The sequence below is a fragment of the Tasmannia lanceolata genome, unplaced genomic scaffold (assembly GCF_043159265.1).
Source record: "Tasmannia lanceolata isolate RefF3 unplaced genomic scaffold, GAP_Taslan_0.1 ptg000025l, whole genome shotgun sequence".
Lineage (NCBI taxonomy): Eukaryota > Viridiplantae > Streptophyta > Magnoliopsida > Canellales > Winteraceae > Tasmannia > Tasmannia lanceolata.
The window spans coordinates 14,311,759-14,339,493 of record NW_027518702.1 but is presented as its reverse complement, the minus strand read 5'-3'; the positions used below and the strand labels follow the sequence as shown (position 1 = coordinate 14,339,493).

The window sequence follows — 27,735 nt, the reverse complement described above, 5'->3', positions numbered from 1 at the left end:
TTTACGATTTGTTTATTATTATTTTCGTCGGTGCGATGATATTTTCGTTTTCCACTAGATGTGGGACCCGTTGATGTGGGACCTACTTGTGTGGGACCCGCTTGTGTGGGTCCTACTTGTGTGGGACTCGCTTGTGTGGGTCCTACTTGTGTGGGACCCGCTTGTGTGGGACCCGCTGATGTGGGACCCGCTGTTGGTGGGACCCGTTTGATGTGGGGCCCGCTGGTCGTGGGACCTACTTATGAATAGTACTTGGTGGGTCCTACTGTGAATAGTAATTATGAATAGTCTTATTCTGAATAGTACTTATGAATAGTAATTTGCATAGTAATTTTGCATAGTATTTTTAATATATATTTTTACCGGTTATTACAGTTACTGATGTTGGCACTGTCATATTTGATAATTGCACTAACTCATCTTGTCTTTTACTATTTAACCAGCTGTCAAGCCTTGAGGTCGCAGGTTCAATCCCAGCTTAACTACCAAAAGCCAATTAAAATGAAAAAAACAAGGTGAGTTAGTGCAATTATTAAAAACATGGCAGCACTTGCCTTTTGGTAAGTAAAAGAAATTTTGGGAATTTTGGTTGATAAATTGTAATAGATGTGGGTTTTGGTAATTTTTAATTTCTTCATTTATAACTCAAGTATGGCTCAGTTTGGTTGATGAGCCGCATTTGGATCACCGACAATGATCTCTAAAGGACGATCCTAACCCTCTAATTTGTATGATCTAAACCGTTCATTTAGTTTGCCCAAACGAAAATAGGTTGGACCCCAAAATTCCTCCCCAAAGGATGATCATAACCCTCTAATATGTAGAAGGAAGGCACATAGTAAAACTCTACATATCATAGGTTTAGGACGATCCTAACCCTCTGATTTACTTGGGACAGCCACCTGTGGTGTATCTGTGACTGGAGAGTGGAAGGACTCAACGGCCTTGATTGCCACGTACACTCTGGAGTTGGCTGTCCAATGCAAAGAAAAGGGGCAGATTTATCATTTCCCTAATTTTATTATTAAATGCCTTGTATTGGATAATTAAATCATATCTTAATAGATTGAGAAGATATGCTTATGATATGAAGTAATGCCTAGAAGTTATGGTCAGTTTTTTAAGGCCCATGTGCTTTTGAAGGAGCTCTTATGTTTCAAGCTCAATTTTTTACTGATGCCCCATTTCTCTTGACATAAAATTGGTGCAAAAACAAATTTACACCCATTTTTACACTAAAAATGAGAAATGGGGCATCAGTAAAAAATTGAGCTTGAAACATAAGATGCCCTTTTACTTCGATTTTCACAATTTTTGTTGCAACCACTCAAAAAATCTTAACCAACAATACTAACATCAGCCATGGAGATCATGTACCAAAAGGAATCACCTAGTTTTAACCCACCACGCCCACCCCCACACACCAAAAAAAAGAAGAAGAAGCATGAGATCCTCTATCTTGACACTCGTGCAGAAGACAAACAAAGAGAGCTTGCATCTCCACAAATGCAAAAACAAACCGGTGAAAATTGCCAAATAGTTCGGTCATTCTCAGCCCTCCTTTATTTTCAACACGGAATCCTGTTTTAGAAGTGTTTTCCATGTGTAAAATTTAGGTGATTTGCCCGTCGAGCAGACATAGGACACACTAATAAACACTTTGATTTTTAATGAGATTATGATACATATGCGGGAAGTAGGATCCATAGATTATAACCCAATAGAGTTCGGATTAGGGCCCCTTTCATTTAAGGCCCCTAAACGCCCTTATCACAATCACGCCTTACTAATAGGGTCCCCTAAATGCGACGGGGCTCATCCTCTGTCAATATTGGAACAAACAATAGGAGGCCATAGCACTGACCTCCTTTTTTATTGATTCAATACAATGAGGGAAAAGATCATACTGTTCACCACCAACAACGGACACTCTCAACGGATCCTAGCCTCCACGGGCATACCTCTTCCATGCATCTTACTCATGGCAGGAATAGAACAACAGGGAAAGACCCGGGCGTCCTATCCAGGGAATTGATCACAACACAAATATAGGTGGATCCGATCCAAATTGGATCTGGTAATGGCCCTAAAAAATAGAAGGTACACTCGGAAAGAAAGTAGTTAAATTTAGTGGAAGTTATGTTTTAGGGTGATAATAAAATTGCACCTCCTGTAGGATGATTCGCACCCCTTTAAACTTCAAAAGGGGTGCGAATTATCCTACGGGTGCGAATTTAACATCGCCCATGTTAAATAAGGAAAGTGATACATTCGCCCCCTTTTCTTCCCCTAAACACCTACCTCGTAGCATAAAAAGAGTAGTCATTAATACACTAGAGGGAAGTGGCGTGGGGAAGAAAAAGGGGGCTAGTATATCACTTCCCTTTTTTATAATTTAGTATAAAAGGGTAGTGATATTTCCGCCCCAATTTTTTTTTACTTGGAACAGCCACCTGTGGTGTATCTATGACTGAGGGGATGATTTACTATTTTACTTCACGTGGGAAGGATTCCACGAACCTGATTGCCACGTGCACCGGAGTTGGCTGTCCAATGTAAAAGAAAAGGGTGAAATTATCATTTCCCTTTATAAAATTGCCACATTGGCACTACCATTTTTATAATTGCACTAACTCATCTTAACTTTTATTATTTAAACAACTGTCAAAGCTTTACTAGTTTCCAAAAAAGAAAAAAAAAAACTATCAGCCGCCCCTTAAAAACGAAAAGACAAGCCAATTTTGTGCAATTATTAAAACATGGCCGTGCCAATATCAGTAACCTGATAAAAAAACTGGGAGGATTTTAGTTGAAGAACTCTAATTCAGTAAGTCGTGTTAAGTAATTTCATACGAATATAGGGAAGACACGCAAGCGTCATAAACTTCCTAACACGTTAATGGCTCTCCGCCACTTAACAAATAACCTTTTTTAATGACAAAAATGCCCCTTTCATATAAATCTGGAAAAGAAATTCTTTAAATAAAGGTGGGAGAATTTTCAACAAGGGAAAGAGCTTCTCTCTTCCCAGTTCCCACCAAATCCTCTTCCAAACCCTAACCAGAAATAGAAATTCAGACACAAATTTCCCAACTTTTTCGCTCTACTCATAAAAAAATGAGCAACGAATAGTAAGAATCTACCTCCTTATTTTTTCTCTTCCCATTTCCCCTAATTTTTCTCCATTTTTCCTAATTTTTCTGCATTTTATTTTCATCTCAGCGATTATCTCTTCAAACTCCTTTTGATCGGCGATTCCTCTGTTGGAAAATCATGTCTTCTTCTCAGATTCGCAGTAAGTTGACATTTCTCTTCGCATTTCTTTCATAAGATTTTGTTGAAAAGGGGAAAAAGTTGTTAGGGTTAGGGTTTGCTTTTCGGATGAAAATTTCCTTGTAATGCTTCTTCTTTTTTATTTTCTTTGTTGTTCACATTGATTTTGGGACGATTTGCAACCCTTTCATAAGATTTTTTTGGAAAGGGGAAAAGTTGTTAGGGTTAGGGTTTGCTTTTTGGATGAAAATCTGCTTGTAATGATATTTCTTTTTTACTTTCTTGTTGTTCACATTGCTTTCAGGACGATTCGTATATCGATAGCTATATCAGCACCATTGGCGTAGATTTCGTGAGCTCTCTCTCTCTCTCTCTCTCTCTCTCTGTGGGAAGTCTTTGATTATGTTTGTTTGAATTTTTGGTTTGATTTATTTTGCAAATTATGATTTTGATTTACAGAAAATTAGAACTGTAGAGCTGGATGGAAAGACAATCAAGCTGCAGATTGTGAGTATTTAGAAGATTCAAGTTTTATCTTTTTATTGGGATTAGTGATATTGGCACTACCATGTTTTAATAATTGCACAATCTGTGCAGCTGTGCTCATCGTTTCTTTTGAATTGGCCTCTGAGAGCTTTTTTTGGAACTGCAATAACCTTTGACAGCTGTTTAAATAACAAAAGCAAGCAGAGTTTGTGCAATTATAAAAACATGGTAGTGTCAATATCAGTAGCCTTTATTAGTTAATAGAACAAAAAAAACTTCTCTTTTTTTATACAATATTTATTGGTTCATTTGAAATAGAAATCTTTCAACTCGAGATTATCTCCTCAAGAAGTTCAATGTTTTTTTTTTCAGTTTGTTTGGATCAAACACTTGTAATCAACATATTGCAGTATTTACCTCCCAAGTCCCAACCACAAGCTAAGATTATTTTACATATCGATATCCTGTAATCATATCATATATCTGCTAACATCCTAATTAGAATTTCAAAACTCCTCCGCATCATTGTGGACTCCCCCGAGTCGACTCCCATTTAGGTTGCCTTCGTTCTTGTCTAAGTCCCCATTTTGCCCCCACAAAGTCAATCAAAACTCCTTTGATACTCCCGAGTTATGACCATCAGCTGAGTACCCGGCTGCATCGACTGAGTACTCGACTGCATCAACTAGGATTTGCTTTGGACGCGTTTTGACTCACATCCGCATTTTGGAACACTGATCCTAATCATGATTTTGTCATGGGATATTATTGTTGTGGATGCACGTTCACATAATAGGTGAACAGATTCATGAATGCTCTGTATGCGAATTGGCCATTCATGTAATCAATTAGGTGGGCACATCCTTTTGGAAAACCACAATACCAGCCAATTTGGCCTAGCTGGACTGAAATTTGGCTGTTGTGGCAGTTTAGCCAGCACCAAGGGTTTAAACCTTGTTGTACAGTGGTTGAATCAAAACAATTCCATCACATGGCACTCAGATGGTACTTCTGTTGGAAAAGAAACCCCATCCATTATGAACAAGCTATTCATGCCATAAGCTAAACAATATGGATGTAATCAAAGATATTGACAGAAATTGTAACATGAAACAAAACAAACAAGGATATCGTAAGATTAATTTTTTATGCGGGAGAATACTCAGGATTTGTGGACCCGGATTCGTGTGCCGAGTTTCGACCAAGTTTCGACACGAATACGAGGTATCTGACATGGAAACCCCTAAAAACTAGAAATAGTGTCACACTCATACACATACATAGATATAAAGTTGCTAACACTTCTAGCAGTACATCTATAAGTGTCTCAAGGAGCGTCGACACGTGGACACGGGTGTCGTGTCGAACACGACATGACATATGTGTCGGCAATAAATTCGAAGTGTCCCACATCATAGGTCGTTTAAGGGCATTATAGTCATACACTCTTCAAAGGGGGCATTATAATCATATATTGCCCAAAAGGGAAATCTTGTAATAGCGACAAAACTAAGGAAAAGCATCCCCCTTGCATGGATGTCTCTCCACGTGTATTCATATCTTCATGCTGGAAAAGATTGGTAAGAAATGATCTGCTAGTATGCCTTTTTTTGTGGAAATGGAACCTAGGTATATTTCTACATTAAACTTTATAACGTTTTTGTTTGGCTTTTTAGTGGGATACTGCAGGACAGGAGCGGTTTAGGACCATAACCAGCAGTTATTACCGAGGTGCACATGGAATCATTGTAAGAATTCTTTTTGAATTAATAATTACTTTTGTCAATATGTTATGGGTTATTCCTACATGCATATGCCTGGTTTTTTTCCATTTGGTTTTATAGCTAGCCAAATCTAAGGTTCTCGGGTCTGTAAATTTCTAACTCAGTCTAAACTTAGTTATCATCTTAATAATGAACTACCATTGTGTTAGCAGCTGCCTCTCATATTGCTTTTTATATTTTTATATAGAATTACAAACAGTTTCACTATCCATTCAAAGCCATGAAACTCTCACTATTGATAAGTTCTGTTGCCTGCCAAAAATGAGATGGATTTTCTATTTCTTTTTCAGTTCAAATTTTCAATGATCTCAATTCCTTTCTAGGAAGATTTGAGTCGCATGCTTTTCAAACCATTTGTAATCCTCAAATTACCATTTTCTTTCATATAACTACAAGGGTTTATTTCATTTTATAAGTCATCTAAGTATTTTGTAGTTTGTACACTTTTATTGGTATATGTGACTACATTCTGGGTTATTAGAATTCTCCTGAAACTTTTATTGTTTGTCTCTTATTGTAACATACGATGCCAACAAATGGGTACTAATGCCCTGAGATTATAACAGATTGTTTATGATGTTACTGAGATGGAGAGTTTCAACAATGTCAAGCAATGGCTGAGTGAGATTGACAGATATGCAAATGATAGTGTATGTAAACTTCTTGTTGGAAATAAATGTGATCTTGTTGAAAACAAAGTTGTGGACACACAAACAGCAAAGGTAATATGTTACTTCTAATTCAGAAATGACAATTTTGGGTTAATATGTTAAAGATCTTGATTAATATCTGATCAGCTATTAGTGTCCCCAACTATTGAAGTAACACAATCCTTTGTCTGAAGGCTAATGCCAATTTTATTTCTGTATTTGCTCACATTGTTTGCTTATTCTGGCTGACTTTAGGTGCTGTCAATGGTAAACTGCAGGCATTTGCAGAGGAGCTTGGAATTCCCTTCCTCGAGACCAGTGCGAAAGACTCGATTAACGTGGAACAAGCTTTCTTAACCATGGCTGGGGAGATCAAGAAAAGGTTAGACCCTACAGTGCCTCTATTTTTTGCTTTATGGGATTGGAATTCTGAATCTTTCCATTTAGTATGAATCATAGATTTGATGCTGTTGATCTTCATTTTCTTTTGAGTTTTACTCTACATCATTATTATAAATATCATCCTGTTGCCTGGTCTTTGTTGATTGCCGATTGAATTTACTAATACCCTGGTGTAGCTTGCTGATTGAATTTACTAATACCCTGGTGTATTTCTCTCTCTCTCTCTCTCTCTCTCTCTCTCTCTCTCTCCACATAATATTAGGCATGCCCAAGTTGACTCCATTTTACCTTGACCGCATTCTTGTCCGAGCCTGCATTTTGCCTTGCAGAGTCGATCAAAACTCCTTTGACTCTCCTGAGTTATGACAGCATCAACCGAGTACTCGATCAAGCCATGCTGAGTCGACTAGGATTTGCTTTGGCCGCATTTTGAAACATTGTAGAGTGTCGACTACTTGGATACAATGGGACCTAAACTATATCTCATAGCACACGTATTACATAAAGTCTACTCACAAATTCTCAAAGTTCCTGCACCCAGAAGATTCAGTCATTCGTAGTACACTTGGGCAGTTGTGCTAATAATCTCTAGTATTTCTAGCGCCTTCAAATTCATTTCAATGATGTGCTTGTTTGACTGATTTTGCTTTATAAACTTCTCTTATAAATTAATTATCCAGAATCCTTTAACATTCCGATATTCTTTTTTTTTTAACAAAAGCATCGTATGAACTAAATTAGTTTTTTCACTTTGCAGAATGGGAAATCAACCTAGCTCAGACAGGAATCCGAAAAACACAGTTCCGATCAGGGGTCAGCCAATTCAACAGAAAAGCAACTGTTGTGGTTAGCCATTCTTTCTGTATTATAGTATTATATATGCTGTTTAGCTCAGATAATCAGACAGCTTTCTTCTCTAATCTTCAATGACTTGAAATCAGTTCTACAAAATACTATTATTGTTGGGAACTGTTGAAAGTCTGCAACATTGTTTATCACAGGCAGATCAGTGACCAAATAACCTTATCAATAATCCAATCCAACAAAATATTAAAAATGGCGAAATGATATCCACACACCCATATTTTAATAATGGGAATCCTTGATTTTACACCTGTTTACTTAATTGTTAAAGAGTTACGCTTCCTGAACAGCTCTCAACAGCAAATGAAAAATGTTTAATAAAATGAGCGTGCCATTATCCAAAACTAAGGAGTGCAGATAATCAGTTACCTGAATTTTTTTTGTATTGGTTGTAGTATTAGCAACCTGCTAATGCAATAACTTGAAATTATCCTCTCACACAAGAATGAAGCGGGTCAGTAATGAACTCTTGATTTTTCAATGATAATTTTAAACCAAAATGCCAATGAGACCGAAATGTTATTTGTGAAAAAGATAAGGAGATTATGTCAATCCGAGGTGGTGCCCTCCCCTACTTAGATGGTAGAATTTTGATTGGAGGGAGGTCTGATCTGCGACTTGGTTGATAGGATTTGGGTATCCTTTTTATGGCCCTATTGGCATCTGCAAATCCAACGAGGCGGGAGATTCATCTAATGTCATAGTGTGGATGAATGGCTCGGCATCTGGGCTGTGGATAAGCAGATTTTAGAATCCTTGTTTCCTTCAAAATTATAGATGGGAGACGAGGGAAGAAAGAGACTGGCCGTCGTTTTCTGATTTCTCACCCTTCTTTGCGACAGCAAGAGAGCAGCAGATCATCCTATGTTTCCAGGTTTTAGAAATCTCAGGATGTGGGAGAGATTTCTAAAACCTGGATTTCTTACTTAAAATCCAAGAAATGTTGTCAGGACAGCATACGGCAGCTTGATCAAGAACCTGGATTTAGAATCCAGGTTTTCAAACAGGATTCTAAAATCTGCGTATCCAAACGGCCCCTTAATGTTGGGATTTAATGAAGTTACTGTTTCTCAAAAATGAAAAAAAGGTGATGCCCTTCCTCAAACGAATTGGTTAAGCTCAATTTTAATGGAAGTTCTGAAGGTAATTCATGACGCATTTGAAGGTAATTGCACGCGTATCAAACAAGTCTATAGACCTGGCAAACAGGAGAACAGCCACATCAAAAGGAGAAAGACTCCTTAACTTTACAACCAGTAAAGGACACAAATATCGATAAATGAAGGGAGTTAACGTATTTTTAACAGGCAAATTTATCAGCCCCATGTTATAAAATTAGATGGAAAATGAAGAAGTGAAAATAAGCGACCAATTTGGGCATGTCTCGCGGTAGGAGGACATGGTGCTTTCTCTTCGATTAATTAATTTGCTTTCTTTGACTCTGCAATTCCCAATGAAAGAGTGAGTGGGGGAGGTGGTAGTGGGAAGTGTTTAGTCTAGTAAAAAGTACGGTATGGCCCGCACCACAGGAAGGCCACGGCCTAAATAGGTTGTGCCCAAAAATCATTTCCTTGACCCTCCAATCTGAATGTTAGAGGGTTGATCCTAAATCTCTATAGATCGGAGGGTTAAGATCAACCTATGGAAATAATTTTTGGGGCACAACCTATTTAGACTGTGGCCCATCTAATGGACGGTATGGATCATCCTATGGTGTGGGCCATACCGTACTTTGAATAAAATGAGGAGTGCTCTCATCAAAATACAGTAGTACCAATAACATTTCCCTAAAACAATGTTGCCCAAGTCATGAACATTGAGGCCATCTCTCCTGCATAATATTATGACCCTGAAATCGAGTGATAAACAAGTCATTCATATTATTGTATTATTGCAATACAGGTATGACCAATCAATTCTAAATAGAAAATAGAAAACTTTTCATTAAAGAAAGATCTTCCTTCTTCTCCTCCTTCCATTGGGCAATATCTTTCTTTTAGTCTTTCTACTCCTTCCCCTTCTCCATGGCAACACTCAGTTACCCTCTCAATGAATCACCATGACCTAAGGTGAATGTGCTCGAGACTTGTCGAGTCTCTCCCTCGCCAGGCTCAATCTCCCATCAGTCTCTCTCTATCACCTTGTTCGATGTAATGTTTGTACCTAGATTCCCCATCCAAAACCTTCTGTTTTACGAATACCCTCACCCCAAGACTCATTTCATACATTCTCTCCTTCCCAACATCAAACACTCTCTCTCCCTCACTCTCAAATTGTTCTTCCCTTTAGCTGGAAATCTAATTCGCTCTCCATAAACTGAAGAGTACAATATCTGTAATGCCGATGGTGACTCCACCTCGTTAACGGTCGTTGAGTAGGACACCGATTTCCACCACCTTGCATCAAACCATGCTCGAGACTTAACAGAATTTGATCCTTTTCCACCCCACTTGCCGAAATCTGACGCTCGGAATCTACGTCTACTAGCCTTACAAGTTACTGTATTTCCAAATCCCGGGCATCAGTTTCGATTTCACTGCAAACCATGCAGCCCTTGATGGCTACAGTATGATTCATTTCATTAAGTCATGGGCTTCAATTTGTAGTTCAGGAGGAGATGCTTCTATTATCACATTGTTCGCAATCTACGAAAGGACGTCCTTGGTCAACAGTTTAGAGCAGATCAAAGACAATTTACTGGTCAAGCTTGAGAATTTAAGAGAAACTTTAAAGATGAGCCAAATCACGAAGACGTTAGATGGAAACAAAGCCCAAGCCCCTCACTTGGTTCGAGCCACCTTTATCCTAAGTCGAGCAGACATCGACAGGCTGAAGCAATGGGTCTCGTCCCGGTCTCGAACCCATTGTTCAACTTACGTGATAACGTGCGCCTACATTTGGATTTGCCTGGCAAAAGTAAATGGGGATGTTGGTGAAAATATCATCCACCTCTGGTCCCCTATTAACTGTAGGGATCGTCTAGATATGCCGATACCAGCTACGTATTGTGGAAACTGTGTTGCTGGGTGCATAAGCAAGGCAAAGGGGAGTGATTTCTCAGGCGAAGATGGGATTGTGGCAGCAGCAGAGGTCATCGCACGATCGATCCAAGAATTCAACAAGGGAATTTTGAAGAGGCCAGAGGATTGGGTTGCGAGACATTTAATACCCACCTTTGCCTGATGGATTCTATGGAGTTGCATGGTCACCAAGGTTTGGAGTGTACGATACAGATTTTGGATGGGGGTGACCTAAGAAGTTTGAGTTTTTAAACATCGAAGATAGACGGGAGACCCTCCATCTTGCAGAGAGTACAGAAAAAGAAGGTGGGATTGAGGTTGGGCTGTCGCTCCCTGACTCAAAAATGGAAGCCTCTCTTTTTGCAGATGGTCTCAAATACCTTTCCTTAGGGTCCATCCATCTCATCTCCTACAAGCTCAGAGAGGGAAGAGGGGTACTTCCAACTAGAGGAGAGAGGTTGAGGAGCAAAGAGGGTGAAGGAAACTGCAAGGAAACTGCCAGATCTGTGGATTTCCAACTACTAATTTCCACAACATATTTGAAAATCTGATTTTTTTTCACTCAGTCGCTCATTTGGAAATCCAAGGATTTGATCCAGATCCAAATCAGAACGCAAAATGGGCTGCAAATGTGAGAAATCCAAATCAAAATCTTCTCGCCATCGAAACAGGCCCGAAAATGACATTTCCACCTTTCCTAGTATTTCCTCACTGCGTATATACTTTTTTTTGGAATGGAGATCTTTTCCAGTATCGAGTTTAGCTAGGCCAACCACGAAATTGGCCTAGCAAATTCCTTTTAATAATTTAATGTAACGAATAATCTACTTTTCTGACTCTCTATTAATGGCTTTTTGGGAATTACAGGAGAGCCCTTAACACCTTATTAAAAGATTGTAAATAGAGAGAATGCCCTTATTAAAATAAGAGTGGATATCATTTCGTTAATAATAATGCCTCAAGAAAAAGAAGAAGATCCATACTAAAATCAGCACAATGATTGAACACAAAATCTCATCAGTCAAAATATGATTCAAAACTCCCATAAATTTTTCCTGGGTTTTTTGAAAAATCTAATTTTCATCCATCTATTTATGAGAAATGAGGCAAATAACACTGAAATCCAAGAAAACAATAAAGAGCTCATACAAGAACCCATGCTACAACTTCAGTGATCCCAACCACAAACAAAAACCACAGTTTAACACTAAAAAAATCTCGAAAATTACCAAAACAGAAAATTAAAATCACCTTTATGTTGAGCAACATGGCTTCTTTGTCATAGCATCGGACGCGGTGACAGTAATAGTTTTCCCTTCTTTTATACTGGTGGGAGCAGGATCCGCCGAAGATAGATTCTTCTTGCTAATTATCCTATATATTTCAGCAAGGATTGTTTGGAAAGACTTCCCCACATTGGTTGCTTCGAGTGCGGACGTCTCTATAAATGACAGGCCTTCCTTCTCAGCAAAGCTCTGGGCATCCTCAGTGGCAACCCCACGTAGGTGTTTCAGATCGGTTTTGTTTCCAATAAGCATTATTACAATGTTGGAGTCGGCATGATCTCGGAGCTCCTTGAGCCATCGGCTGATGTTTTCGAATGTTGTTGGTTTTGTCACATCAAACACTAGAAGCGCCCCAAGTGCACCCCTGTAGTAGGCACTGGTTATTGCTCTGTATCGTTCTTGGCCCGCGGTGTCCCATATTTGTGCTTTTACAGTCTTGCCTTCAACCTGGAATAAGCACAAATACCATCGAAAAGAAGCAAGGTGTTCAGTTTGACAAGCGTTTCGCAATAGTTGCCGAGAAAATTCTCTTTAAAAAGAGAGGAAACAACTAACCAAGCTTGCAACCCTTGAGACGCAAACAGTTGGGACTTGACGAATTCACTAAACCAGCGGGAAAAATCCGAGAAGGTGAATCATGAACGTCCAATTAAATTATAGTATTAAGAAATTTTTTTATGAATAAGTAACAACTCTATCGAAAGGAAAAAGAGAAATTAGAGGGGGGTAGATTTTTTTAAATGGGAATTAAAGTATTAACCATCTGCCCGTGGATCTTTCTTCATTATCAACCGTCGATGAAAGGAAGGAATGATCCTAGGGCATTCCGTACGAGTAAGGGCAGGTAGAGCAGAAGTTGTGTGTGTGTGTGTGTTTTTTTTTTAAGAATTCCTTTGGAAAGACCCCATGACATAAATAGCATTTGAACAAAGAAACAGCTCCCATGTTAAGTTGTTAACACATGCCTGGCACATCGAATTCTTTTCAATAAAATGGATCATTTTACATGGTGATCAACTTATAATGAACATGGAGAACAACTGCCTAATTGAACTGGACACGGGAATAGGTAATTTTTTATTGGCCTATTCTTCTAATAACTTTCAACACATGACCGTAGTCTGTAAGGAAGTTTCTACTTTCTAAAGCTCAGATAAATATGCAGTTGGAAGCAAATGCAAGCATGTATGCCTTCCATGCCACTGGAGCAACTGGTCAATCTTAAATTTTCTTTTGGTAGATACTATTTAGAGTATTCGTCTAGAATTATGGTTTATAGGATTTCAAATTAATGTTTTCTATAATATGTTATGGTCATATTAACTAAAGCTTAATAAAATATCTTTCAACGTATAAATTAACTAAAATATGTGTTAGTGTATCAAATTTGCTAGGGTTTGCTGTCAGACACCACGAGTAACCACCAACACACACACAACCCAACCTCTCATCTGAGTCTCTAATGCCAATGGGATCACAGAAAGTGCATTCCACTCCTTTAAGTCCAAGATCTTGATAACCCAAATAACTACTCTCCGAATTTAGTCCAAGATACGCATAAAATATCATCATTATTTGCAAATAGAGATATAACAATACATATAAAAGTACACTGAAAGAGCTACTTTCTATTCCCAAGATCTGGATTATCCAAAGTGCTACCTCCAAATTTATTGGCAAATGGAAAATATGTGACACTAACAAAAAGCATTATAATTAATTATAAGAGAGTGACATGTTTCAAACACTCTAGTTATTTTAATCCATGAAGTATCCGAGTATCCATATACGAGTATTGGTATTGTAGCGTGTCGGACACGGTACGTTAGGCCTACAAAAGTATCCAAGTATCATAGATTGTTAGGCTCCATCAACAATGCTGTCACACAAGTATGCAGTCAAATTGCACGCACAGATGTTCATAACCAAGTTTTAATATACTCTACGTTATCAATAAACACGATTGTACAACCCCACTGGAAGGGAAGATGGCCTTCCAGCTCAAACCTAACATGAGGTTGGCGGCCCCAATGGAGAATTTCCACTCAATGAGCTTTGAGATGAATCACAAGTTTAGCTAGTTTGCCTAACCAGTGTGAAGCATTATCCTATGTATGGAAATGTGCTATGCCCATGATCTGCATCAGAGCTGCTAAATCCAAAATTTGTCAACGAGTTGCCATTTGTTAGGGGAATTCACTTTGATTCGTCGAATTAAATTAGGGAAGATTTTCTTTCACTACCAATGGGATCAAAAAAATGAAGATAAGATGATCTAAAATCCGTGTAGGGGCAACTCTGTCTTCCACACCAATAAATCTGTTGTTGCATGGGTTTATACATGGCATAAAACCATGGAGTTGTTCTTGTACTAAAGCCCTTGGTAACAAGTGCTGGTTTTCACAGCCATAGCCAATAAAAATTTAAGACACAATCAAGGAGAGGGACATGTTACAAACAATAAAAATTTCACTTAAACCTCACAATGATAAAAATCGAGACACTTTCTTTGAGCTTCAAACTTCAGTAACCTAAAACAAAATCCACGACTGTAAGCCCTCTTTAATTCTCCCCTCACCATAAAAACCTTGGGTACTTCACATGTGCTAGTAAAGACGATGTAGGAAGTGCAGTATAATAGCTGTGCATGCTGAGGAACTAATCAGCGACATCAAATAGATCGGAAACCACCTCAACGTCTTCACAATTTTCTAATCTATAACACACACCATCCCCCCATCCACACATAACAACACACACACAGAGAGAGAGAGAGAGAGAGAGAGAGAGAGAGAGAGAGAGAGAGAGAAAAGAAGGACTCTTTAATTTTTTAAGATTAATTTATGAAAGATCTTCCTACACACACACACACACTTGAATTTCTGCATACACATTGACTCTCCGTGCCTGTGTGTGCTACTAAGCTTTTACACAATAGTACAATACAAACAAATACACATAAGTTAAAGACACCACAAACAATCGGCAAAAAAGAAAATTTGTGTATCCTAATCAAACAATGCACTAAATTTCAGAACTGTACCAAAGATCAATGAAGGTGTGTGAACCTAGAGGTCGGGGGTTCAATCCCAGCTTACCTACAAAAAAAAATGTGTGTGGACCTATCAAATCAGAGACATCATTCTAACAACAGCGGAACTCAACCTTGATTTTTCAATAAACACAAACTTGCCCATGTGCTCACATTCTAGGGGCGAATTAAAGCAATGAAGCAGATAACAATGACTAGTCCATGTTCAAGAACCATTGCAAAAGCAAAGCCCTGAGAACGTAAATCTAAGACAACTCAAAGCCATCCTGAGAACCCCACAAGACCAAACTAGAAAATCTCAACCAATCCTTAGAGCTTCAAAACTCTGTCTAATCTACATTTAGAGCGAAATTCATTCGAAATCCAAAGCCATTCCAGTAAAAACATCCACCCAAACTCACATAACAAAAAAGTACAAACCACATATCAACAACACAGATATCCATGGAAGAAGAATGAGAAGAAAAAAAATAAAATAAAAAAACTGAAAATTTCCGAAGAATACCCAAAAACACATGAACATTTCCATGGAAAATGCTCAAACTCAACATTAACAAAAAAAACCCTAAAATCCAAACCAGTGAAATGAAAAGAGAAAGAAGAAAAAAAAAAAAAAACTGAAAAACTCCGAATTCCAAGAATATAAAAAGACACATGAACATTTCCATGGAAAATTACTCAAACACAACATTAATATAAAAAAAACCCTAAAATCCAAGCCAGTGAAATGAAAAGAGAAAAAAGAAAGGAGAAAATAAAACAAACTGAAAATTTCCGAATTTCAAGAATATTAAAAAACACATGAACATTTCCATGGAAAATACTCAAACTCAACATTAACAGAAAAAAAAAAAACCCAAACCAAACAAATGAAAAGAGAAAGATGAAAGAAGAAAATAAAAAAACTGGAAAATTCCGAATTCCGAAGAATATCCAAAAAACACATGAACATTTTCCATGGAAAATACTCAAACTCTACATTAACCAAAAAAAAAAAAAAAAACCCTAAAATCCAAAAGAGAAAGAGAAAAAGACCTGAACAGTTCTCGTGGCGAATTCAACACCAATGGTGGATTTGGATTCGAGGCAGAACTCATTCCGAGTAAATCGGGAGAGGAGATTTGATTTTCCCACGCCTGAATCGCCGATTAATACCACCTTAAATAAGTAATCGTATTCCTCGTCCGGTCTCCTCGCCATTTGTTCCGTTCCGAAACGATTCCGTCACTCTTTTTCTGTAACGAAATCAAAACTAATAACAGAACGAAAGACAGTTTTAGAGATCACAACCCCCCAGCACCTGACAAATCTTCCTCACTACTCGCTACTATCAAGATTGAGAAAAAAGTGGAACAAGAGAGAATGCCGAAAATGTCCCTGGTTTTTTTAGAGAAATATCATTAACGCCACCGTCAATCAATTTACGTTGTGGCGCATTAAATGGATGGTTTGGATGATCCTATGGACTATGGTGTAGCCCATATATAGACCTGGCAAACGGGCGGGCCGGGCCGGATTTGACCCGGCCCGTACGGGTCCGGGTCAAACGGGCCGGGTCAAAGTGACCCGGAAAATTCTACGGGTCATTGACATTGGACCCGCACCCGGCCCGTACGGGCCGGGTCGACCCGCGGGTCACCCGGATTGTTGACGTATTTTTTAAGAGTTTTTTTTTTATTTAGGGATTTGCTAGCCACCTTCTCCTGGGCTATTTTTCGGCTTGTAGCCTCTCCTTTGCTGCAAAGATTGGGTGAAGTACGGTCTGCGGCGGCAAAGGTGGCTAGCAATACAGAGAATAAAGAGAAGTAATCATTACGGATTTTTAAAAGATTCTCAGAATTTTGTAAGTTTGAAATGAAAAATTACCGCAAAAAGGTCAGAAGTAAAATAATTACATATAAAATATGACAATTACCGAGAAAACTACGGAAAACAGTAAAACAATATGACAATTATAAGAAAAAAACAGTCTTTTGCACTTTTTTTACGGGCACCCGCGGGTCCACCCGACCCGGCCCACTTTTGACGGGCCGGGTGGACCCGCGGGTCAATTTCTAACGGGTCACCAATAGGTGACCCGGACCCGGAAATTTACGGGCGGGCCGGGTGGACCCGCGGGTCCGGGTCACTTTTGCCAGGTCTACCTAGGGGTGTCAATTTTGGCTCGGGCTCGGAGGCTCGCTCGAGCTCGGCTCGAAAAAAGCTCGGCTCGAGCTCGGCTCGAATCCTTAACGAGCCGAGCCGAGCCGGCTCGTTAAGCTTAACGAGCCGAGCCCGAGTTAGGCCAGGCTCGGCTCGGCTCGGCTCGTTAAAGCTCGTAAAGTAAAGATAATATAAAAAAGCAAAAATAACGTACTGATGGTAGGTGAGGGTAGGTATGTTCTGTCAACATCACCGTAAATCAAACTGTTCAAAATTAATTTCTTTTCGTAATTGTCATAATTTTTATCATTTTTTGGTATTTATTTATTAATTGTCATAACATAGTACCTGTTCTTCGTAATTTTTCATTTCAAACTATATAAATTAGCTATTTTACATTTTCAAAAGTAATGATTACTTCTTTTTTTTACTTTTGCTACGAACCTTTACCTTTGCTACCACCATTTGCCATATGCGAAACTCGATAAACCCAAGCTCGTGAGCGGCTCGCGAGCCTGCCCGAGCCGAGCCGAGCCCGAGCCTGGTTCGAGCCCGAGCCGAGCCCGAGCCTGGTATTTGAGCTTAACGAGCCGAGCCGAGCCTGGCCAAGCTCGGCTCGGCTCGGCTCGTTTACACCCCTAGGTCTACCCATATACTTTGTACTGGACTACACGGGCTTACGCCATATAAAATATCCCGCTTGAGGTTTGGGAGAAGGACTACCTGAATTGATAGTCCTACAACTCCCAAACAGAGCACTACGAGAAATTCCCGGACATTTTTGTTCCCGAAAACACCCATAGGCCGTATGAAAACATCATTAGAACTTGTGCTGATGTTGGGACTACCATGTTTTGATAATTGTACTAACTCATCATTAAGAACTGTAATTTGCTAGCAACCATCGCATAAGACATTTCGCTTGCACCTTTGACCTTTTACCAGGTACAGCTAAAAGCAAGGTCTTTCAAGTTCCAGCCCTTTAATAAAGCCAGAGTCAAGTAATAATAATAATAAGTAGAGCTAGCAGTTTGTTTCTAGTTAGGGTACTCTTGGACGGATTTTTTAAGATCATGTGAGAGCAGCCACCACGTGAATGAAGACAAAATCTGCTGTCTGCATGAGAGAGCAGCCATCTCATATGAATTAAATAATGAGGCAAAATCCGAGCCTATGTGGCTGCTCTCTTGTGCAACAGCCGGTTCACGAAATGCCTTCTGTGATGGTTCCTAGTAATTCAAAGAGTTTTTATATGGTGCCCGAGCATGAATGAAGTCCCGTGCAGGTTGGACCGCCCTTGATATTTGATCCAACTCCTGGTAATGATTCTCTGTCCTCTCTATGTTGTGATGACACCCCTTTCCACTGCTCGACAAGGTTGACAACCAAGCACTACTTACCACTATACTATGAAGTAAAGTTGTAGGGAAATCCAAGGCATTGCACATGGAAGAAATGAAGAGAACCACAATCATGAATCATCAAATAAAAGTGAAATTCTACCAAAGGGTGTGGACATATCAAATTCCCACCCCAAAAGATACAGTTATCCAGTGAAGCAACCAAACCCAACTCAAAAGTACACAAATCAAAACTACACCCTCTCTCAACCAAACTTTCTATTCCCAAATAACAGCTCAAACTCTACTTGTTAGGCTCAAGATCTAGACTTGCAAGCTGTTGCATGTTCATGGGATATGCAACACTAGGACTTCCATTAAAAGCCTGCGTTCCCAAAATGATATTGACAGCCTCTGTCGGGTGAAAAGCATCCCAAAACACATACTGATCTCTGTTCATGCATGGAGTTTGGAAGGGAAGGCAAGTGATCTGCCCGCTGTTTCGCCCAATCCCGCAGCACCCGCGATCCACAACGCTAAATCCTAAGGCATAAAAAGTAAAGGAATTGTAAACAAATTATGAGAAGTGGGTTGTCTCAAAGAAACAAATGCCCAAAAAATTAGCTGAGGGTGTTTTTGTCAATATAGGTCAATTTTTTATCATTTTAAAAGTCAATGACACCAGGCATTTAATTTTAGGGAAATGATTTCAGCACAACTATGTTTTGATGCATGCGCTCATGTATCTTGTCTTTTAGCATTTAATCGTTAGATAAGTGCTTTTTGGGGACAGTAAAAACCCTTTTACAACTCTTTAAGTATAAAAGACAAGAAACATGAGCGTCTTGTATCAAGACAAGACATGTTTGTGTCGAAATCATTTTCTTTATTTGATCTCTGAATGAATTTCTGCTGAAAATTAATTAGCCAAATTATGAATCAATGTTCCAAGTACATTTATAGGGTATGATATGGAAATGACTATACTACCCTTCGGTGAGTTCACATACCATTGGGTCTTGGGTCTCTAAGAATGTCTTGGAACATCCTGTAGACGTCTAGATATATGAATTTTGCGGCAGGGAGATTGGCGTTGAGGCTATTGATCATCGACCTCACGTTGTTATTGAAAGGAACGACGAGATTGTTGACAGAGTCGGAGCAACGACTGTCAATGCTTTGTGCAAGGAAGTTTGGAATACAACCAAGTAGACCGACGCCGGTGAGAGCAAATCTCCGAGCTCCAAGATTGTAAAGGCTCTGCAATAAGGGCAAAATAGTAAATTAAGACATCGGGGATCACTGCTTGAAAAATCCTATAGACTAGACTACCTTAGTCACAAATATTTCCCTTAGGCCGTGTCTGGAAGTCAGGAATTTTTTTTCATGATAAATTAGCATCTCCTAGTAGCAAGAAGGATCAGATCTAGAAGGATCTGACCATTGGATCATGGTAGTGGTAGGTTAGGAAGTTATTTAGTTATCTATTTTGAAATTCAAACACATGTAGTTATAGTTAGTTAAGCACATGTTTTCCACAGTAACTACTTGTAAAAGCCTCTATAAATATTTGCAAAGGGCACCCAAATTGTATTGGGTTTTCTCCTATTTTCATAAACTTATATAGGAATGCTAAACCGAGGGGCGCCCTTGCAAAAATTAGTCACAAGGGTGCCCCCATTGGATACATGTAATCGGGCTGCATTTGTTATATTTTGCAGTGATTATTATAAACACAGGTTGATGAAGTGGATTCAATGGGGAGGGGACTTAGTGATTGACTTTTACAAGGGTGCCCTTCAATTTAACATTCCTATTAATTATAAATTTAAGAGTAAAATTAGGATAGCAAATAATATGACATGAATTTATAATGATATTTTTGCCATAAAAATAAAGGGAAATGATATCAACAAGACCATGTTTTGATATTTTCACTAACCCATCCTGTGTATTAGTATTTAAAGAGCTATCAAACTTATTACCTTTCCCAAAAAGCTCTCACAAGACAATTTAGAAAGAAAAGACAAGCCGGGTTTGTGCAAATATGAAAACATGATTGTGCTGATATCATTTCCCAAAATAAAATATGATCTTGATGATTTTTCAAATTCTCGAAAAAAAAAATCCAAAAAATATCATAATATTTTTAAAAAAATATGTCACAAATATTTGTGACTATGTTGAGGACTTACGGTTAGCTGTTGAGAATATTGTTGGATCAAGAGATTAGCGAATTGGTCGCTGTTGTATTGGTTTCGAGTGTTGTAATTGGGCATAAGGTAGTTGTTGAGGTAGTCATTGCTTCCCATTCCGACGAAGAAAATGCATTTTCTGATGGATTCTGCAATGTTGGCCGCCCCCAATTCATGGGCGATCTGCTCCACAGTGTTTTCGAAGTTTTGAATTTGTTGGTTGAAGGGTATGCGACCCACCTGCATGGGAGAGAAGAAATTGAGTAGGGCGGGTTCAAGCTACTTTTTCATACGTAAAAAAAAGAAAAAAAGAAAAAAGGGAGTGATATTTACGCCCCTTTTGATCACCTGGGACACCCATTGCCAGTGTACTTTGCAATCAAAGCCACTGGATTTTTCTGACATCAAATACATTAGCCTCCTTTTTGTCATTGATACACTGACGCTGGGTGTCTTAAAAAATGACTCTTTGGATATTAAGGGATTCTTACGGACTATTTACCAATTATTTTACAAACTAGGGATTTATGGGCAAAAATCAAATCCCTAGTTTTAATGACTTGACTCAGTCCTCGGTAGACTCGCCTTAGTACGAAAAAAACTTGGCTACGCAACGTTGGGCAGACACTAAAATCAAGGGAAAGAGGAGTTGTGGCAATGTCAATTCCATGGTCTGATATTTCTACGCCCCTTGTTTGACATTTCCACACCCCTTGTTTCCCCTTTATTTTAGTGAGCTGCGCAGCCAAGTTTTGTTCCCTTAGTACTATGCTTAGAACAATGCTAACATGGAATGACAGAAAAGAAATTACAAAATTACCCTTAAATTCATAGATACATGTAGGTACAACACCATTTGCAACTCATTGTAGAAAAACTTACGAAGTTTCTGCCAGTGATGTCTAAAATTCCGGCCGCGGCGGAAGCATAGTTGAGGCCGTGAAGGGCTTGTTCGCCGGAAGCCTGTGAATATGGCGGAATCAACGGAAGCCCCAGTAGATCAGCTGAAAAAATAAAACAAAAGAAAATAAAACATTTCATGTTTTCCACAGTGAAAATTGCGCTTTATGTGGGCCATCAATCATGTAATTAGGTGTTAGAGGTAATCCTCTTGCTTGAAGCATTACACCCAAGGTATCTAGTTTGGAATATCAAGTTTGTTGCCTCCAGCCCTTATATATAGAGATACACTAAGGTTAACGACTGGTTAATGGACTCTGGCCCATGTAAGCCTACTACACTGGTCCATTATCTTATTGGGCTTATATAATAACATACATGGATTATATTATATACCCACCATTAGGCACATCCAATGTATAAGATTTTTGGGGCCCACTAGATGAACGGCCAAGGTCAGCAAATGATGGACCCCTCATTTGCATTGCATGATACAAATATAAACAATGTAATGGTGTTGGGATGGGTATTTTTGGGATTTGGGGTATAAATAACAAAATAGTAGGTATAGATTAGGTGGGCTGATATCTGGCTATTAGTAAGCAATTTAAAAGTTCAATTTAGAAAGGGCTGTCAATATCAACACAGGGGAGTGTACGTATAAAAACAAGGGGCTGCTATTACTGTTGGTGAGGAATGTTTGAAAAATCTCTCTAATTAATTACTAACGATTGAAACTGAGATGAAGTGATAGAAGCATTAAATGCAAGAACTAAATGCTACAGCTTTATTTATAGAGGTGCATATGGCAATCTCCACCGTACATGTGGCAAACCGACAAGATGTGGGCCCTACGGTAGATGGGCTACGGCCCAACATAAGTAATGAAGAGTGTCGTTATCAAAACAAGCTGAGTGTTGACATCTGAGAGTAAATGAGAGCTTTGAGAGGATAGTCACTGATATATACGTCCTTTCTCAGTACTTGCACCTTTATTGTTTGTCTTTTCTTTAAGACAGCCATATTTCCACCGCCTTTCTGTTGTTTTTCCTTTTTAAAAAATTCAGGAAAAGACAAATAAAAACTGTGGAAATATCATTTCCCGTAGAAAAACTTTTGGCTATAAACTTTACCAGTTAAAACTATAACAAAAGGCAACTGATATTGGCACTGCCGTATTTTAATAATAGCACAAACTCAGTTTGTCTTTAATTGTTTCCTAGAGAACTGTAATAATATTTGACATCTGTTTAAATTATAAAAGATGAGTTAGTACACTTATCAAAACATGGTAGTGCCAAAATCAGTAGGAGGGTCGTCCACAGTGCAACAACTGTCAATAATTTTCAGAGAGAGAGAGAGAGAGTTTAACCATTATTCTGTATATTTTCCTCTTAGTTCAGAACTTCCTAATGCCATGTTTGAGAGAGAGAGAGAGAGGGAGGGAGAGAGAGAGAGAGAGGGAGGGAGAGAGGGAGGGAGGGAGAGTACAGTAAGGAAGAAACTGAAGAAAATGTATAGAAAGAGAGTCACCTATTTCGTCCACCATAGTGTAACCATTAGAGAACCTTCCAGTGGGACCAGCAGAGAAATCGATACCATAAGGGTAGTAATTGGCCTTTGCTAATGAAGGAAGATTATTGTTATTACCATTGTCTATGAGAGAATCTCCAAATATAAACAGAGCTGGAACAAGCTCCTTCCTTTTTCCTTCTGCTTTTGGTGCAATACTTTCTTGGCCTAAAACTGAAAACCCTAACAAAAACAAAACCAACAACAAAAAGGGTTTCAAAGGGAAGAAGAAAAAGCTAGAGTTAGCCATTAGAGAAAAAGAGAAAGATGAGAAAAGGGAGGGAAAATGAGGGGATAAATAGGCGTGGAAAAAAGAGGTGAGTAGAGAGGTAATTAATGTCTTTATTGTTTTTACCAGAGCTATTTAACTGTACAATTTACATCTTTGACTTTAAGTCGAGAAACTTTTTAAAATGACGAAATTAACCTCGGAAATTTCTTAGTCATCTAATTTCACTTGGGCCCTATTCAATTTTCTCGGGAAATTTTTTTCTTTCTATAATATAGAGAGAAATAATGTGATTATGGCTAATTTATTGGGGTATTATCATCATCATAAATTGAAGCTCCCTGTAAGTAAAAATTGAATATGATTGGTTCAAGTTATACTTTTACATGTGTAAATAAATTGAGAAAACGGTTTCTACACACAGGTGTAGACAAGTTATCTACACAGTAGCTTAAAATACAGTGGGGGGCCCATATTATTTGGGTGATCCAGAGCATTCATTTGATGGGCCCTCACATAGATAGGGTGTGCCTAAAAAATCAGCTTCATAGGACTATTCTAACCCTTGGAACCGTGGAGGCAAAAAATGGATAGATTTGTGACGATACACGTCCATTTTACCTCCACAAATCGTAGCGTTAGAATGATTCTATGGATCTGATTTTTTGTGGACACCCTATCTATGTGAGGGCCAATCAGATGAATGGTTTGGATCACCCAAACAATATGCCCTCCACTGTATTTTAAGCCAGTGTGTAGATAACTTATCTACACTTGTGTGTAGAAACCGTTTTCTCAAATAAAATAGGTAATTTTTGGAAATATTTTTCCTCTTTAAAAAATTCGAGAAAATGATATTTCCACCCCCTTTCTCAGCATTTCTTCCACCCATTTTGGTGTGTCTTTTCCTTAAAAATGACTTCAATTTTAAGAAAGGAGACAACAGGGGTGGAAATGCTGGAAAGGGGGGGGGGGAGGAAATATCAATTCCCTTTAATGTTTTGCCCTGTTAAATGACTCAAAAAGGTCTGTGGTCCTTTTCCTACTACTGTCTTTGCTCCCTTTTCACATAAAATTAAAGTAAGGGTTTCTTTTTCTACCTTTGTTTTTGCTGTCATTTCTCATTTTCAAATTTAAAGGAGAAATTCTTTCACATTTGGGAAGGAAATTGAGAATCAATGACTTTCTCCGTTTGTTGCTTCATTTGGGAGTTTCACATGCATATCATTATGGTCACAATAAATACCCTATTCACTATAATCAGCTCTTTGTTGAGGAGGGTGGGACCCATTGTATTTAACACATGGAACACACAAGTGGCAAATCAGGGAGCACATGATGAGGCCGTTTGGATAAAGGGTTTTATAATCAAGGACTAAAACATGAATTTTATAAACTAAAACCTAGATTGTACATTTTCAGGATTGTAAAATCCAGGATTTAGCTTGTAAGATCCAGGATTTTACAATGGGGAGTGATAAATCGACCCCCTAATATCTTAAATCTACCCCCATCTCTCTCTCTCTCTGTCCAACACTTTTTAATCTCTCACCAAACATCTGTATAAATTACTATACTTAGCTCTTTGTTGGAGAGTGTGGGATCCATTTTATTTAACACAGGCAAAATTATATGTGAATTGTTGGACTCTTGATTGTGACACATATCATTGACCAATAAGGCCAAGAGGGTCGACTATAAAATGATTTAATGTGGGCTTAGAATTAGAAAAATGTTGATACTACTTACTGACATTGAGATTGCTAAATATGCTCTAAACAGTCTTAAGTGTTACACAAGGTAGTTGAAAATCCAGAACGAACCTGTTAGAGAATCGAACAATCATATAAACTAATACTTCATTAGGTGGAGGGGTACCCTCAAGAATATAGTTTTGTGCCTTCTACACATGAGGTTCTAACCCACTTTATGGAGTGCCCCATCATTCATCAACATCTAGTAATATCGTTCAAGACCAAGTAATTCTTGAACTTAGTCATTGCGAATGTAAGTCAATATGTATGCTACAATTTTATCTATATTTAATTTACTCAAGTGAATACTTCCATTTGACATGTACTCTCTTATTTGTAATGTCTCACATGAATATGTTTATTCTCAATATAATACTTTTGATTTTTCATTAAATAGCACTATGACTAGGGGTGTAAATGGATATTCAGAAATTCGATTACCGTCCGCATCCGAACCCGTTTAAAGTGAATATTATCCGAATCTGTTTCAAGCGGATATTATCCGAATCCGTTTATGAGATATCCGACTCTTAGCGGATGCGAATCTGGTAAATGGTATATCCGATTCATTTAACATCCGAATCCGAGAAGTAAATCCTTTTTATTTATTATTAATAATATCATTAATATATTTTTTTAGTAATGACCCAATATCTTTTGTTTCTAAAAGAAAAGTGAATTTTCTTTTTAGAAAAAAAAAAAACAAAACAAAAAGTGTTTTTGGTATGAAATGAAGTAATCTCTCATTTTAAGGGAATTCTTGGAGTTTGACATGGCTTATTTATGAAGCAACAAATGTGGGTTGTAGGATGAAAGAGACAAATGGATGATGGTGATTGAAAGAAGATGGCATAGCTTCTAGAGAATTCTAAAGCAAAAAGCCCATCTAAGTCATTAATGGTAAATTGACGGCTCAGATCAATTTTCCAACTTAGGGTTGTAAAAAAACCCAAAATGCAATTAAAATAGGGGACTTCTAAGGTTTGCAAAGAGAAGCAAGCAAGAGAGAGGAGAAAGGAGGAGGCTGAGACACCTCTTCGGCATTCCTTGGTGCCTCCAACCCCACCAAATCCACCGCCGCCTCTCTCCACCTTTTCACAGCCACCTCCATCACCGCTAGTCACCTCCATCTCTAACCCAATCTCCATCTCCATCCCCATTTCTCTTCATCTTCCACTATCAGCACTCCCACTTCTCTTGTTCAAAATAGTCCAAACTCATTCCATCATAGAAGGACACTCCAAAGATCAATGACTACTACCAACACCATCATCCATCCCCATCGCCTCTCTCTCTCTCTGACTTTTTTTTAAAGGAAGAAGAGGATCTCATATATTTTAGGGTTTGAGAGTTAATTTTGTGAAGAGAATGTAGAGGTCTAGTTTTAGGGTTTGGAAAATTCATTCGAGGAGTAAGAAGGAGAAAAGGATAAAGTGCTGCAATAAAATGTTCGAATTTACCGGATAAACGGATACGGATAATATCTGAATTCGAACAATATCCGGCGGATACGAATTCGGTAACAGATATTAAATATCCGTCAAATCCGAATCCGAATCCGAATTCGGATAGTGTATATTGTAATCGAATTCGGATATAGCCATATCCGCTCCGAATTCGATCCATTTACACCCCTAACTACGACTATCACAATGCAATAAGTCATCTCCTTGCTTTGACCTCATGTTCTGAACCAATACAGTCAACAAAATAGCCTCATGTGCTATTCTTTTATTGTAAAAAAAAACAATAGTAGACTGAAGTGAAGCTTTCCATGAAGTTAGATGTAAACACATAGTATGCAATAGGCCTTCTCTTATCTTAGTGTCATGCATAATCTGTATCGATATAGCCCACTAGTTGTATATTAGTGCGATTTGATAGGTTATATATATGCCCTAAATGCCAATATTTGTACTAGAACTTTGATTATATATAATTTTGATTTCATAACTATTATTTGTTAATTAAAAGTGTGTGCAATGTTGTTATTTATTACTTAACACTGGTTTTGCCTAAACAAAAAGTTGGGTCGACTCAGCAAAATCATTGGACTGACTTGCTAAAAAAGTTGGTTCAATCTGACGCAACTTTTTTGCTGGTCGATCTGATTTTTCGCCCAGTCCACCTGCCTTTTAGCCGACTCGACTTGATTTTTGCTGATTCGACCCAAATTTTTAGTTGAGTTGAATCAATTTCATGTCGATTTTTGCCAATTTGACCCTTTCTTTGCGGATTCTTCTCTCTCTCTTTCTTTCTTTTTCTTTTCTCTTCTTTGCTAGATTTTTTTGAAAATTTCCATTTTTTCTAGCACAAATCCTTCTTTTTTCTTCTTCATGTTTTTCTTCTTCCTCTTCCTGTTCTTCTTCTTCTTCTTCTCTCAAAGCTGCAGCTGCGGTCGGCAATCCATTGAATAAGGTGGGCGTAAAAGTAGAAAAAAAACCATTGAATAAGGTGGGCGTAAAAGTAGAAAAAAAATTAGTGGAGCCCGAGCCGAGCTTTTGAGCTTAACGAGCCGAGCCGAGCCTACGGCTCGTTTACACCCCTAATTTCAACCCTCCCATCTATAGAGGTTTCCAAAATAAGCATTTCCTCTATAGATCGAAGGGCTATGATCATCCTATTTACATTGTGGACACTCAATTGGACAGTTTGATCATCCTATGTGTAGGCTGTACAATACAGCCGTACAATACATTTAGAAAAATACGAGACTATAAGGGCTTACACCATATAGGGTGCCTTTATCAAAACAAGGGCATCTAGACATCCTTAGGGTAAAGTTT

The 27,735-nt window shown here is 38.4% G+C and overlaps 3 protein-coding genes and 1 pseudogene across 3 annotated transcripts; 2 read left to right on the top strand and 2 right to left on the bottom strand.

Annotated features, from left to right (window-relative positions):
• Positions 1-2,972: 2,972 nt before the first annotated feature.
• LOC143857935 (ras-related protein RABD1-like) lies at positions 2,973-7,599 on the top strand. Its single transcript, XM_077368486.1, has 8 exons — positions 2,973-3,131; positions 3,223-3,295; positions 3,578-3,625; positions 3,733-3,780; positions 5,436-5,507; positions 6,110-6,265; positions 6,472-6,575; positions 7,353-7,599. The coding sequence occupies exons 1-8, from the start codon at positions 3,118-3,120 to the stop codon at positions 7,444-7,446; spliced, it is 609 nt and encodes a 202-aa protein (XP_077224601.1). The 5' UTR covers positions 2,973-3,117; the 3' UTR covers positions 7,447-7,599.
• A 1,010-nt stretch (positions 7,600-8,609) lies between these two features.
• On the top strand, positions 8,610-11,358 carry LOC143857681 (anthocyanin 5-aromatic acyltransferase-like; annotated as a pseudogene).
• A 150-nt stretch (positions 11,359-11,508) lies between these two features.
• LOC143857553 (ras-related protein RABA2a-like) lies at positions 11,509-16,181 on the bottom strand. Its single transcript, XM_077368024.1, has 2 exons — positions 15,853-16,181; positions 11,509-12,212 (listed from the first exon to the last, which is right to left on the bottom strand). The coding sequence occupies exons 1-2, from the start codon at positions 16,015-16,017 to the stop codon at positions 11,733-11,735; spliced, it is 645 nt and encodes a 214-aa protein (XP_077224139.1). The 5' UTR covers positions 16,018-16,181; the 3' UTR covers positions 11,509-11,732.
• Positions 16,182-18,421: 2,240 nt separating this feature from the next.
• Positions 18,422-23,226, bottom strand: LOC143857552 (GDSL esterase/lipase At1g71691-like). The gene is made up of 5 exons (XM_077368023.1): positions 22,928-23,226; positions 21,377-21,498; positions 20,495-20,734; positions 19,310-19,559; positions 18,422-18,842 (listed from the first exon to the last, which is right to left on the bottom strand). The coding sequence occupies exons 1-5, from the start codon at positions 23,214-23,216 to the stop codon at positions 18,604-18,606; spliced, it is 1,140 nt and encodes a 379-aa protein (XP_077224138.1). The 5' UTR covers positions 23,217-23,226; the 3' UTR covers positions 18,422-18,603.
• Positions 23,227-27,735: the final 4,509 nt, after the last annotated feature.